This window comes from Hevea brasiliensis, chromosome 5 (genome assembly GCF_030052815.1).
Source record: "Hevea brasiliensis isolate MT/VB/25A 57/8 chromosome 5, ASM3005281v1, whole genome shotgun sequence".
Taxonomy (NCBI): domain Eukaryota; kingdom Viridiplantae; phylum Streptophyta; class Magnoliopsida; order Malpighiales; family Euphorbiaceae; genus Hevea; species Hevea brasiliensis.
In genome coordinates, this window is record NC_079497.1 from 10,550,243 (window position 1) to 10,562,923 (window position 12,681).

The following is a 12,681-nucleotide window of genomic DNA, read 5'->3' on the forward strand; positions in this document are numbered from 1 at the left end:
AGGCTTGCTAGTGACTTTGTCCAAATGGGGGGCAGGAATAAACCGAGTCCCACATTGGAAAGGGAGGGGAAAGTGAAGGTCCATATAAGTGACAAACTTTCTAACCTGGATAGCACTTTTGGGCCTCGAAGAAGGGCTCAAGAGACAAAACTGTGAGATCCATTGAGCCAAAGTGGACAATTCTATCTAGTGGACTGGAAAGAGCATTATAATAATTTTTACTTTTCTCAAGAATATATTTCAAAATATTATGTTTTTAATAATATAAATATCAACTAATTAGTTCATTAAAATAAAAGGGCTAAATAGTATTGTTTTTCACAATACAGATAATAATTAATTAGTTTCTTAAAATAGATAGACTAAATAACAATTTAACCAACATTAGTTAACAAAAAATTTAATAGAATAATTAAATAGTTTAACAAAGTAAAATACATAGATTAAATAGTATACTAATTTTGTTAAAATACATAAATTAAATAATAATTTTTCTTTGATTACAAAAATAATAAATATATTTAATAATTATTTTTATTTTCTTAAATGCACATTTAAGGTTTTAACTTTTAATTTTTAATTATATAATAATACATGATGTGTTTGAAGCACCTTATAAATTTTATATAAATTTTTATTGTGATAAGGTAGGTACATTTAATCACTGAATAAATTAAATTAAATATGACTAGGAAATTGAGTTTAAAGTCCAACCAAGAAGTCAAGTACTAGAATAATAAGTATAATTAATAAAAATGTATCGAGAATCGAATTTTAAATATAGTAGTTGTTTTTTTTTTAAATAAAACTCAACTCAACTTAACTAAACTTTTATCCTCAAAATTTAGGGTTGGCAATATGGATTCGTTTTCTCTACTCTAAACGATTTTGGGTTAAATTCTCAGAAATGTGTAATGCTTATAGGTCATGTTGTATAACTCTCCTCCAAGTTAATTTAGGTCTACTCCTTTTTTTCTTTCTATCCTTTAACCTAATATGCTCTACTTGTCTAACTGGAGCCTTCTTATGTCTATACTTCACATAATCAAACCACCTCAATTTCCCTTCTTTCAACTTATCCTCAATTGGTATTTTTTTAAAATAATATTATTTAATTAAATCCCATTATTATAAAACATCTATACTTAATCAACACCAAATAAGTGAAAAACTAACTTACTGTAGTCGGACTTGGACCTGTGCTTAGGGTTGAGTATTCCGTTCAAAGCGAATCGAATTGAATTATAAAAAATGAATTATAAAAAATGAATTAACTGAATTATTATATTTTAGAAATTAAATTGAATCGAAATGAATGAAAAATCAAACAAAACTGAACCACTCTATTTCAGTTTTGTTTGAACTAGTTAGTTTTTGAATTTAAATAGATTTTTTTTTAATTTATACTTAGTTTTCAAGCTATTTGATCTGATTTTAACATTGGTTTGAACCTAATAACTATTAATAAATGAAATTAAACAATTTATATATATAATTACATATAATTAAAAAATTTCTTATAAAAATAAATCAATTTAAAAATAAATAAAATAATTTGATTCAGTTCAATTTGGTTCAATCATTTTTTTTTTCGAAATCGAATCAAACTGAAATAATTAAAATTTTTAAAATATAAAATTAAACTGAACTAAAATAAATCGAATTATCTTAAAAATTAAATTGAATTATCAAATTAATTCAATTTAATTTATTAGATTTAAATCAGATATTAGATTTAAATTAATTCAAGGCGTGTGACATCCGCCGAGCGAGCGTTGCCCACCCCTAAATATATATATTTTTTTCTTTTTTTTTTTTAATCTCATATGTAACTCGTGCATTTTCACGTACAGCCCCCCTTTATTAGGGTGCCCTCAGTTTCTACTTTCCTCCCGCCCTTGCATTTAAGTTTATCTGCCTTCACCACATTCTCGATTTAATCAGATAAACAAATTAAGATGTCGAGAGCAACTGTCGAGCTTGATTTCTTTGGCATGGAGAAGCAGATCTCCGCTAACTCTCGTTTCCCTAAGTTCCTTAATCGCCAGAGGAGCTTTCGAGGCCTCTTCTTCTTCTTCTTTTCCTTCTTATTCAAGTTTTATGTGCATTTTTGTTCAATCCTTACAATTTTGAAAAATTTTCTTCTCATTTTTTTGCAGATATTCAGAGCGCTATATCAAAAATCAATCCTGAGCTTCTCAAGTCTGTCATTGCCTCTGGTTCTGCCAATCAGCAGAGTACTCCAGAAAATGGCTATCAGTTCGATTCCAAAAAGTCATTTTCGGTGCCTGCTACTCCTAAAGAAGAACAGACTCCATTTCCACGTTTACCCGTCTATTATCCCCTTCAAAGGTGCTTAAATGCTCTGCTTTCCATCTTTTTACATCTAAAATGTGATAGTTCAATTTATCGACTCTGATAAAAATTAATATTTAGGCCTGCTTTGGAGAATCCTCCTCAAACTGCTCCTTTGACGATTTTCTACAACGGAACCGTTGCGGTTTTCGATGTTCCTCGAGACACGGTAGGCGAAGATAAAAACACATTCAATTTCTCCAGTAAATATATGGCGTGATTACTATTTTAAGAATTAAAAGAAATTTTAAGAGTTGTTTCTTAGATATTGTCGTTGAATCAATTGTACAGGCGGAGTCCATTTTGAAACTTGCCGAAAATGGATTCTCCAAAGCTGTTGAATCTACCAATCAAAAACAAGTGCTGGAGAGCCTTGAAGGAGGTGAGTGCCTCTTAATTTTTCTCCGCAATTTCGTACTTTCTTATTTATTAAAAAAATTAATGGATTTGTGTTTATTATCATGAGCAGATCTGCCGATTGCTAGGAGAAAGTCTTTGCAGAGGTTTCTGGAGAAACGCAAGGAAAGGTAAAACCATATCTCTTTGTTTGAATTTTGATTCGCGAAAAGAATGTTGTAGATCTAAATATTAGTAAACGTGACTCTCTCTTGATTTTGCTTTTTGTGTTTGCTATTGATATGCAATTTCTGCACTAGAAAGCCAAGTCTATCTTCTGTTCACATAAAAATAGCTATATTTTAGTTGGTTAACCGTTGAATTTCTAGTTGTTCATCAGAGAAGCGTGGTTGTAGAAATTATTTCATTCATCTCATTTTTAACCGTAAAAGTTTCATTTCATGTTTCCGCTTTGCAAATTGATTTCTTTTTTTTTGAAAATGTTTGCAAATTGGTTTCTATGTTAACCTGAATAATCTTTTGCATAAATATCGTTTTATATTAAAATAATTTTAATAATCTTTAAATTAAATATTTATATATAAATTCTTATATTTATTATGTATATTTTAATTAAATTTATATGAATTTTAATACAAAACTTATTTTTATATAAAATTGAGTTTATAATCCTTTTAATAAGTTAACTATTAAAGTTGAGATTATTAATTTACATATTTTTTCTAAGCGATGGAATTATACTAGCTATGGAAAAAACAATATATTGAATAAAAATTATAGGCCAAATAAAATAATTTTTATAAAAATAAAACAAAAATTTAAAATTTACCTCCTAAATTCTTATCAGAAAAAAGGAGCCTTAAAATTTGAAGGTAAATTCTCGTACCAGAGTTCATTTAAAAAGCACACCAAATTTGTTTGAAGGAATAAAATTGGGTTTGGTGGTGTCTGACCTTGTCCCTATATATATATATATATATATATATATATATATATATATATATATATATATATATATATAGTTTCATTTCTTTAACAATCTCCTTGCTGAAGCTGTAAAAAAATGCGCCGAAAGTGTTTTGTGATGCACACCAATGTTGACTGAGATAGGGCACCAACTAATACATACAAGCATTAAAAAATATCTTGCAAAGTTATTACCTTGTCAAACGTCGACAGCTCAATAAATTAGGCAACAAGATGAAATTAGGCCATATAAAATGACGTTTTATATTCTAGTTAATGTGTATTGTGTGTTTGTACTTGGAAATAAGCGTTTCCAAATATGATAAATAAACATTAACACGCGGTTTTGATTATCTTTGCAGGTTGACTTCACTGTCTCCTTATGCTTGCACACCTGATTGTCGTTCATAGAGCGGAACTGAGAAGACCATGAAAGAGTTGTTTCAGGATAGGGACAATTAGAATACTGTTTCCTCCTTTATGGCTCTGAGTTGGGGTTGCTTTCTAATGTTCTTTCCTCTTTTGGCGGAGCAAAAGAAAAACAACATATACTTTAGATAATGGAATTTGGCTTACTAGGGTCCGTTGAAGTGGTTGAGAGTCACGTTTTAGTAATGTCTTGGCAATTAGGCTAAAATATTCGTTTCCCTGCTTCGCTGTAGTTTCCTATGGTCATCATCTCTCTAATTGATGTCATTATTTTATCTACAGCATTTATATCACGTTTACACTAACCTATTCGTACAAACTTTATTATTTTTATATATATTTTTTATTATTCTTAATTCAGTTGTTAATTGTTTCTTTATTTGTTCAACTCGTTCAGAAGCATGTGTTTTATTGTTTATTTTTGGTGGTTTGAACATGTCCTTTCTGAGTCTTCTGAACTATGCAATTCATTCAAAGATGGTTGTTGGGTCAATTAATCGTTGCTTAGAATTGTTGTTTAATTAAATGTTAAAAACAAATAAAAATAAAAATAAAAATAAAAAAAACAATCCAGAAACTGGTAAAAGCGTTCTTTGCTGAACTTTTCCATGTAGAAAATTGGAAAAATAAAATATGAACATGTAAACGACAACCAGTGAAGTACTGACAATAAATTAAGTCCAAGATATAATTACCACATATATAATTCTTCAAAAACACTTTCTTTTTAATTACATACCTTAGCTTAATAGTAAGATGAGATTACTTTAGAAATAAATGTCAAGACTTGATTACATCATTTAAAAATCACCCACCCCAAAACTCCCTAGTCAAGCTGAGTATTGGGAAGGTATATTTCAAGATTTAAACCTCACTTATAAATTACTGAAGGTAGGTTAAAAGTAATTACTTTTGGCAGGCTCACTTGCGGAAGCAGGACATCCACCGTAAGTCTAATACTTGAAAAAGCATGATGAATTTATAGAACTTTATGGTTGTCATCAATTACTTGCAAATACATTATTACAGTTTATATTTTTAGAATAGGCTACAATTGCTAGACCTAGACAAGGACCCATTTTGGTCTTGTTTCAAGTCAGAATCAACAGTTTTTTGCCCTTGATTGGGTTGAATCGGAACTGGCCCTTGAGTTGTCAGTTCTGGTTCATTCACTGTTACAGGCCAGTTCTGGTCTGGCTTTAAAGTGATTATAGTTACGGTTGGGATCCATTTTTGGTCCGGCTCAAGATGGCTTTGGTCTGAGTTTGATTTTGGTTCCGGTTCAAATCTACATAAGCGAATTAACTTAGAAAATTCATAGAAATTGTTGTACTCCTTATTTGATAATGGTAAAAAAATTAAATATGCTCAAATCATCTACATTAGTTAGAAAAAATGTTGAAAAAATAAAATTTTAAAAATTTCAAATTGAATCTAAAAATTTTAAATATGTTTATTAACTTCAAAACTTCATAGGAATTATTATATACCTTATTTGAGAATCGTCTAATAATTAAACATGCTCAAATTTATCTAATGTTTTTTTTTTAAATAGAATTTTAAAAATTTGAAATCAAATTTAAAAATTTAAAATATGCTAATTAACTTCAAAAATTCATAAAAATGATTGTGTATCTTATTTGAAAATGGTTCAAGAATTAAATATACTCAAAATCATCTATATAATATAGAAAAAATGTTAAAAAAAAAAAAATTAAATCAGGCTAATTCTAATTCAGAACTGCCGGTTTGAACCACTCAATTATGATTTTGGTTCAGAAAATGGGAAGCCGTAATTAGCCCCCTCTCTTCCGGTCCTAGTCCAATTCAAATACCAGAACCGTTGACCCGATTCAGTTCCGAATTTTATCAGGGTGCAATTTTCATTCAATATTGGAATGGCATATTAATAGTGGTGAATGCATTTCAAAATTAATATTTTAGTGATCATATCACACATAAAATGAAAATGAGACTTGGAAAATTTTGCAATTACTATATAGAATATGAAAAATAACTATGGTTGTCAAAATCGAAATTGGTCCAATCGGCTTAACAGTCCAATCGATTAAATTGATTTGAACGAAAATAAATCAGTTAAACTAATTAAATTGATTTAATGAAAATTTGATAATATCTCATTGTTATTTGGGATAAGAGTAATATATCTATTATATAGCTTTGAACACTCTTTCCTCCTCGAATTAATTTTTAAGAGTGAATCAAGCTTGGTCTTTTTTTTTTTAAATAGTATTAGAGCCTTTCAATTTATGTTTAGACCTCCCATAAGCGTTTTACGTTCTAAGTATTTGATTTTAAATATGAGGGGATATATTGATATCCCACATTGGTTCAAAATAAGAGTAATGTATTCTTTATATAATTTTAAACACTCTTTCACCTTAACTTACTTCTGTGATGAGTTAGGTTTGGTTCAATTTTTTAAAGAAAAATCCAACAATTGATAGTTGAATTTAGTTTAATGCTTGCAACCTATGAAACTTAAATTCTATATATATATATATATATATATATATGTGTGTGTGTGTGTGTGTGTTAAATTGTAAAGAAAAATAAAGGTTTTTCTTAGTGATGTCGATATATAATTTATTTTATTAATATATTAACTTCAATTATTTTCTATTTTATAATTCTTTATAACATTCTCATTATTTTATAGAAGTTTAATATATTAAAATTTATTTTTTATTAATATAAATTTATTATTATGAAAATATTAATTTGAGAATTATTTTATTATAAATATTATTGTTTAAAATTTAATATTTCAATTAAATATTTTAAACATATTAAAATTAAACTAAAATTATTTTAATATGTATTTATGAAATGTTTCAAACTACAAATTAATACACTATTTATTTTTTTTAAAGATTGTTAATTTTATAATAATATTTATTTAATAGTACACCGGTTCAATCCTAATTGAATTTTAAACTCTAACGTTCAAAATTTTTATATTTTATCATGTATTGACTTATGAAAATTTTATAAATGTATTTTATTTTAATAATTTATTTAAATTATTTTAAGATCACGTGGCACATTTTATATAATCTTTTGTGCTTTAAATATTATTTTGAATCAACTAATAAGTTTGTAGCTTGTTACTTGTGATACCATGGATTTCGTGTAGGTATCTTCTTTTGGTCAAATTTCACTGAACAAGGTGTTCAATTACGAATATTTTCTACGTTTATGGATGCATCAAATTTTGACCATTTATTTTTTATGCTAAGTTTTTATATGGAGTTCATATATGAGTTTGAGAATAATTAAGTTTATTACGGATTTTAAAGACTTTATGTCAACTTGAATCTTAATGCTAATATAACCCACAAAATTGAGTTATAATATCCTATACTTTTATCAATTAAATGAATGGGCTGAATTTGAAAACATTGATGATAATAATACAATTATAAAAATTTAGTCACTGCTTTTTCTAAAACAAAAATCTTATTCATTGTAATTAGTTCCTGTTGTAAGGGAGTAAATGGGTGTTTGTTTTAGTTGTTAGATGTAGCTGATCATAAAGGTGGCAATTCAGGTTGGTGATTCATGTAGGTGTGAGCAAATTTCGGTTCAAATTGAAAAATCAAATCGAATCGAATTAATTCAGTTTAATTGGTTAGGTTTTAAAATTTAATCGGTTCGGTTCAGTTTTATATTATAAAAATTTTAGTTATTTTGATTCGATTCAGTTTTGAAGAGAAAAAAATCGATTAAAATGAATCGAACCGAAATAGAACGGTTTGGTTTGATACGATTTTTCATCAATTTTTGTTCTGTTCGATTTTTCTAAAATATGTAATTCGATTTTTATAATTTAATTTAATTCGGTTCTAACCGAATACTCACCCCTAGATTCATGTTTGTGTCAACACAAATACAAAACGAACATGAACACGATACAATTAATGAATCGTGTCAAAAATCTAAATGCGAATACGACCATTTTGTTATACGAGTTACACAACACAACACGATTAATATTATATCATATTGGATTAACTTGACACGATACGATTCATTTAACACGAATTGACACGATTCAACTCATATAATATGATCGGACATGACCTAATATAACTTATTTGACACATTTTAATAAATTTTGATACTTTTAATTTTTATAAATTAATATATTATATGCAATTTACATATTAATTTTAATTATACATAAATTTAATAATATATAAAAATAAGTAATCTAACATAAAATAAACAAGTTATATTTTAATATTTAGTTCATTAATATTTTAACAAAAAAATTGAAAATAATACTTGTAAAACAAAATAATTTTTAACTTGTTATATAAATTTATAAATTAAATAAATTTTTTAAAAAATAAAAATAATTATAATAAAATTTTAATATAATGAATATACTTAAGTTTATATTTATTAATTATTATTTTTTAATAATATAATTTTTAGGTTAATGAGTCATAATGGATTGGCGGGTTATAACGGATTTAATGAGTTCACAAATTAAGATGGGTTAAAGGATCACGGGTTAACACGTGACACAAATAATAAAACACATCATAAACGTGTTATCACTCCTAATTGATAGTTAATAGATATACAAACAGCTAATTCAACATATTTAGCAAACTTAAAAAAAAAAAAAAAGATTAGTTGATAATTGATAGGATACTTATTAGTTACCAATATCAAGTTATTCATATAAGCAAAATAAATTGTTTAAGATGAAAAAAAAAACCTTTGCTAATTTATCGAATAAAATTCATGACGCATAATTAGTAAAGGTATATTTTATAGTTATTTATTTAAAAATAAAGTAAAATTACTACAGAAAATAAGTTAATTTAATGAATTTTATAATTAATCTCATAAATTTTTTATTAAATTATTATTTTTTTTATAAAATAGTCAATTGTGAAAAATTTATTAACTTAACAAAAAATAAAATTTTCACATAAAAAATATATAATATTTTTTAATAATGTTAAAAAAATTATAAATAAAATTAAATAAAATATATTTATTTAGCCTCTCACATTTAACATATTATTTTAATTAAAATTTAAAATGTTAACATAAGATGTTAAAGAAATTTTATTTTTTTATTAAGTTAATAAATTTTTTATAATTAATTATTTAAAAAATATTAAATTATTTTATTTTCTGTAACAAAATAATTTTACTATATTTTAAATTAAGCAATCATAAAATACATTATTATTTTAATAGTTACAGTTAATTGTTATTTAAGTTAATTTTTCTTTGATTTTAATTTATTCATTTTTCGGAATGAGTTTGGTACATTGTTATTTTATACATCAACCATAATAATTTAACATAAGTTTATCAAATACTTAATATACATCTAATATCAATTAATAATCATCAACTACCTCTAATGGTTAAACCAAGTAAGCCTTAATTATTATTAGCTCATCTCCATTTGAATTACTGCAGCAGTTTATCTCCATTTGAATAAGGGCAGCCCCCACCATCCCCATCTCCATCTCCATCTCCATCTCCATCGTCTATATTGTTTTATTAATTCATTGTGGTTGGGCCATATTTTGAGAACTGAGAGTAGGCATTTCTAGTCCAAGGCCCTAGACTTGGACCTTTGAGCACCATCAGCACGAGTTAAACCCATTCTTAATTTCTCATCGAGGACCAGGTTACCAGTTCCTATCCTGCTTGCAAATTTAACTTCAGTGACGGACTGATAGGTGATTTCTCTTTGCTATTTGCCTATTTGTTATCAATTCTATACTTCAAGAACAGAGATTGATTGCAAATTTGACATTCTTAAGATTAGAACCAATTAGGCGCCTCAGAATTGCAGAATGGCAGCAAGGCTTTCAAAGCCATTCAGATGGTAATTTGGTGTAATCAGATATCATCATCGGCAACATTTTTATAACCAACTAAACCAAAAAAACTCACTTACAAATTAATAAAATTACATTAAAATAAGTAAATGTATGACTCATGGCCAGTCCCAAATTGTAATGGCAGCGACGCCGCTACACAAGGCGATGGAATATGACTCCTTCCCTTCTCGCGGAGGAGCTCCACCAAGAATATGGTGGAGGACCTCGACGCGTCAGGGAATTTCTATCTGACGTTTACTTTTGGATTATACAAACACTGACATTTCGTTTGCTCCAAATCTAGTATGGAATTTCTTCAATGAAATCCCCCGTCAGATCCCCAAAAAAGAAAAAAAAACTAAGATCAAACAGAGCAAATCACAAATAAAAAATTGAAGCTCTTGAATTGATGATAAACAGAGACAAAAACAAGAAAGAGATGAGAGGATGAACTGAGCATCAGTTTTAAAAAGCTCGATTATTGAAGCCTCATGGATACTCATGATCAGCATCTTTTAAAATCTATTTGTTCATCATCTGCTCAGTTATAAATCAAAAAAAAAAAAAAAAAAAACAAGAGATTCTATACTCCGAGGTAAACAAGATATAATAAACCTACTCTCGTTGAATCAGCCACTCCTCCGCCTTGATTTGCCACTCAAAGATGATGTGGTATCGTTTAGCTACCATTATATAGCCTTATCACAGGCGACCTAGAAACCCTAATCGCCTGATAAGTTACGAATGCGACGCCGTTACCGATTTAAGGCCATCAAGCCCGCCGCTTTTGACTTCTCGGCCATCAAAATGGGGCCCAATACCAAGTCCAGCTTAACATGATCCTAGATGTACGAAACTACTAACAAATTTATATTAAAGTATCCTCGAGCAAGGTCTTTTAAGGCCTATTGCTGTCGCAGTTCTTCACAACATCTAACTGCAAGCAACACTTCATAGGTCATTTGAGGACATATGGCCCAAGGTATTGCCAGTGCCAGGCCCAAGCCTTTTGGTTATCAGCTAAAGCTGTAATGTTTGAGATATGCTATTGGCTTGGGCCATGGGTTTACAAAACCAGCCCGCTCGGCTAAACCATTTGCGCCGGTGAATCCTACTCGACCTACAAGCTCCATCCCATTACCATAGACCATCATATTTTTGGACTTTTGACAGAGAAAGAGCTGAAATTCTTGCTTCAGTTCGCTCAAGGAATCTGTTTCCAAGCTAGTTCCAATGAGGTTAGACTTAAAAGCATATATAATCCCAAGTCCCAAAGAAAGTACATGGACCGCCATGCCCAATTATATATATAGATCTTAGGTTCGATGTAATTGATGTGTGGAGAGATAAAAAAGGGACATCAGTACTCTTAGTAATATATGGAAAATTATGCCTTTTATAACATGGCGGAATCCTCTTATTTGCATCAATGGCTACTCCTAAGCAATCTCGAATGCTAGAGAATTTGCTGTTAATGGGCAGAATTAAAGGCTAATTGATTAACCTGTGGCATGCATCCAAGTAATTAATCCCAGTAAAAAGGGAAAAAGAAAAGAAGAAATGACTACTGCTAATGATTCGATGAATATTTAGACAGAGTGTTCTTCATTGGGTTGTTGACCAATACAAGTAACAGGGATGAGCCATCGCATCAAAGAATCCATATGTGGTGGTGCCCAATATATATATATATATATATATATATATATATACATTCTTTAAAGTTACACCATATAATAATAATAATTAAATTATTATTATTATTACGAGTAAGAGGGGAGCCATTCGCAGGATTCACGTTCCCTTATTTTTTTTAATTGTTTTCTTTTCTTTTTATAATAAATAAAACGTCGACGTGACTCAACCATGACAAACCCTTCCCGTTCTTCCTAATGCGAACCCTAAATTGAAATTATTTTATATTTTCCCATAAGAGGCACTAATATGGTAATTAAGAAAAATTGAGAATGGTATTAGACGATATAATTGATGTTTAGAGGATTAGGAAAAGAAAAAGAATAATGATGAGGTAATTGAAAATTGGAAACTGACAGAACACGTGTTGATTCTTGTAGGAATATGGGACCCACAATGAGAGCCCCCCATGAACTCCGGCTTTGCACGCGCAGTCAGACAGTTGTGGCCCACAAAAGAAACAGGCCCACACTCGTCCATGCAAAATAAATTTTATTTTTTTTTTTATAAAAAAAATAACGAGGCGTGGAATTTTATGGAACTTGGCCTTTTGTGCCTTTAAGTACTCTCAACTCTGGGAAATTCGAGGGTGCATGCTTGTTATGGTGAACCATCCATCAGGTGCATATGCATCATGCGCATGGCTATATTTTTGTTTATTGATGATGATGATGATCATCATCATTATTTCTGTTGTGATGTTGGAATTCTGAACAGTGTGGCAACACAAAAAACATTCCCTGATTAATTTTAGAAAAGAACTATATTTTATAAATGTATATTCATTCTTTTTAGGGACAGAAATTATTTGTTTATGACAAATCATAGAGGTGGGGCTTTATCATTTTGGTATTATATATATATATATATATGGACTGTTAACTATATATAATTAAGACATCATTAAATGAATATATTCTTGTTTGTTAATTAGACTAAAAAAAAGGGACTTTTGTACTATATGCCTATAAAATTATAAATATATATTATATTCATTGGT

General features: G+C 28.5%; 1 protein-coding gene and 2 non-coding genes across 3 annotated transcripts; 1 reads left to right on the forward strand and 2 right to left on the reverse strand.

Moving 5' to 3' along the window:
• Positions 1-1,863: 1,863 nt before the first annotated feature.
• On the forward strand, positions 1,864-4,440 carry LOC110639420 (protein TIFY 9). Its single transcript, XM_021790353.2, has 6 exons — positions 1,864-2,061; positions 2,160-2,352; positions 2,437-2,524; positions 2,647-2,737; positions 2,825-2,882; positions 4,041-4,440. Exons 1-6 carry the CDS (start codon positions 1,959-1,961, stop codon positions 4,087-4,089), a joined length of 582 nt encoding a protein of 193 aa, XP_021646045.2. The 5' UTR covers positions 1,864-1,958; the 3' UTR covers positions 4,090-4,440.
• A 5,501-nt stretch (positions 4,441-9,941) lies between these two features.
• On the reverse strand, positions 9,942-10,025 carry LOC131180492 (small nucleolar RNA SNORD96 family). The gene has a single exon (XR_009149259.1). It is a non-coding gene; the product is annotated as a small nucleolar RNA SNORD96 family (small nucleolar RNA).
• Positions 10,026-10,439: 414 nt separating this feature from the next.
• On the reverse strand, positions 10,440-10,529 carry LOC131180469 (small nucleolar RNA SNORD36). Its single transcript, XR_009149239.1, has one exon. It is a non-coding gene; the product is annotated as a small nucleolar RNA SNORD36 (small nucleolar RNA).
• Positions 10,530-12,681: the final 2,152 nt, after the last annotated feature.

Bases quoted from the DNA above. Each gene is read 5' to 3' on its own strand.
- LOC110639420 (XM_021790353.2), top strand. From the start codon at position 1,959: ATGTCGAGAGCAACTGTCGAGCTTGATTTCTTTGGCATGGAGAAGCAG. The intron at 2,353-2,436 runs GTGCTTAAATGC...ATTAATATTTAG, and splicing joins GTCTATTATCCCCTTCAAAG to GCCTGCTTTGGAGAATCCTC. The intron at 2,738-2,824 runs GTGAGTGCCTCT...TATCATGAGCAG, and splicing joins GCTGGAGAGCCTTGAAGGAG to ATCTGCCGATTGCTAGGAGA.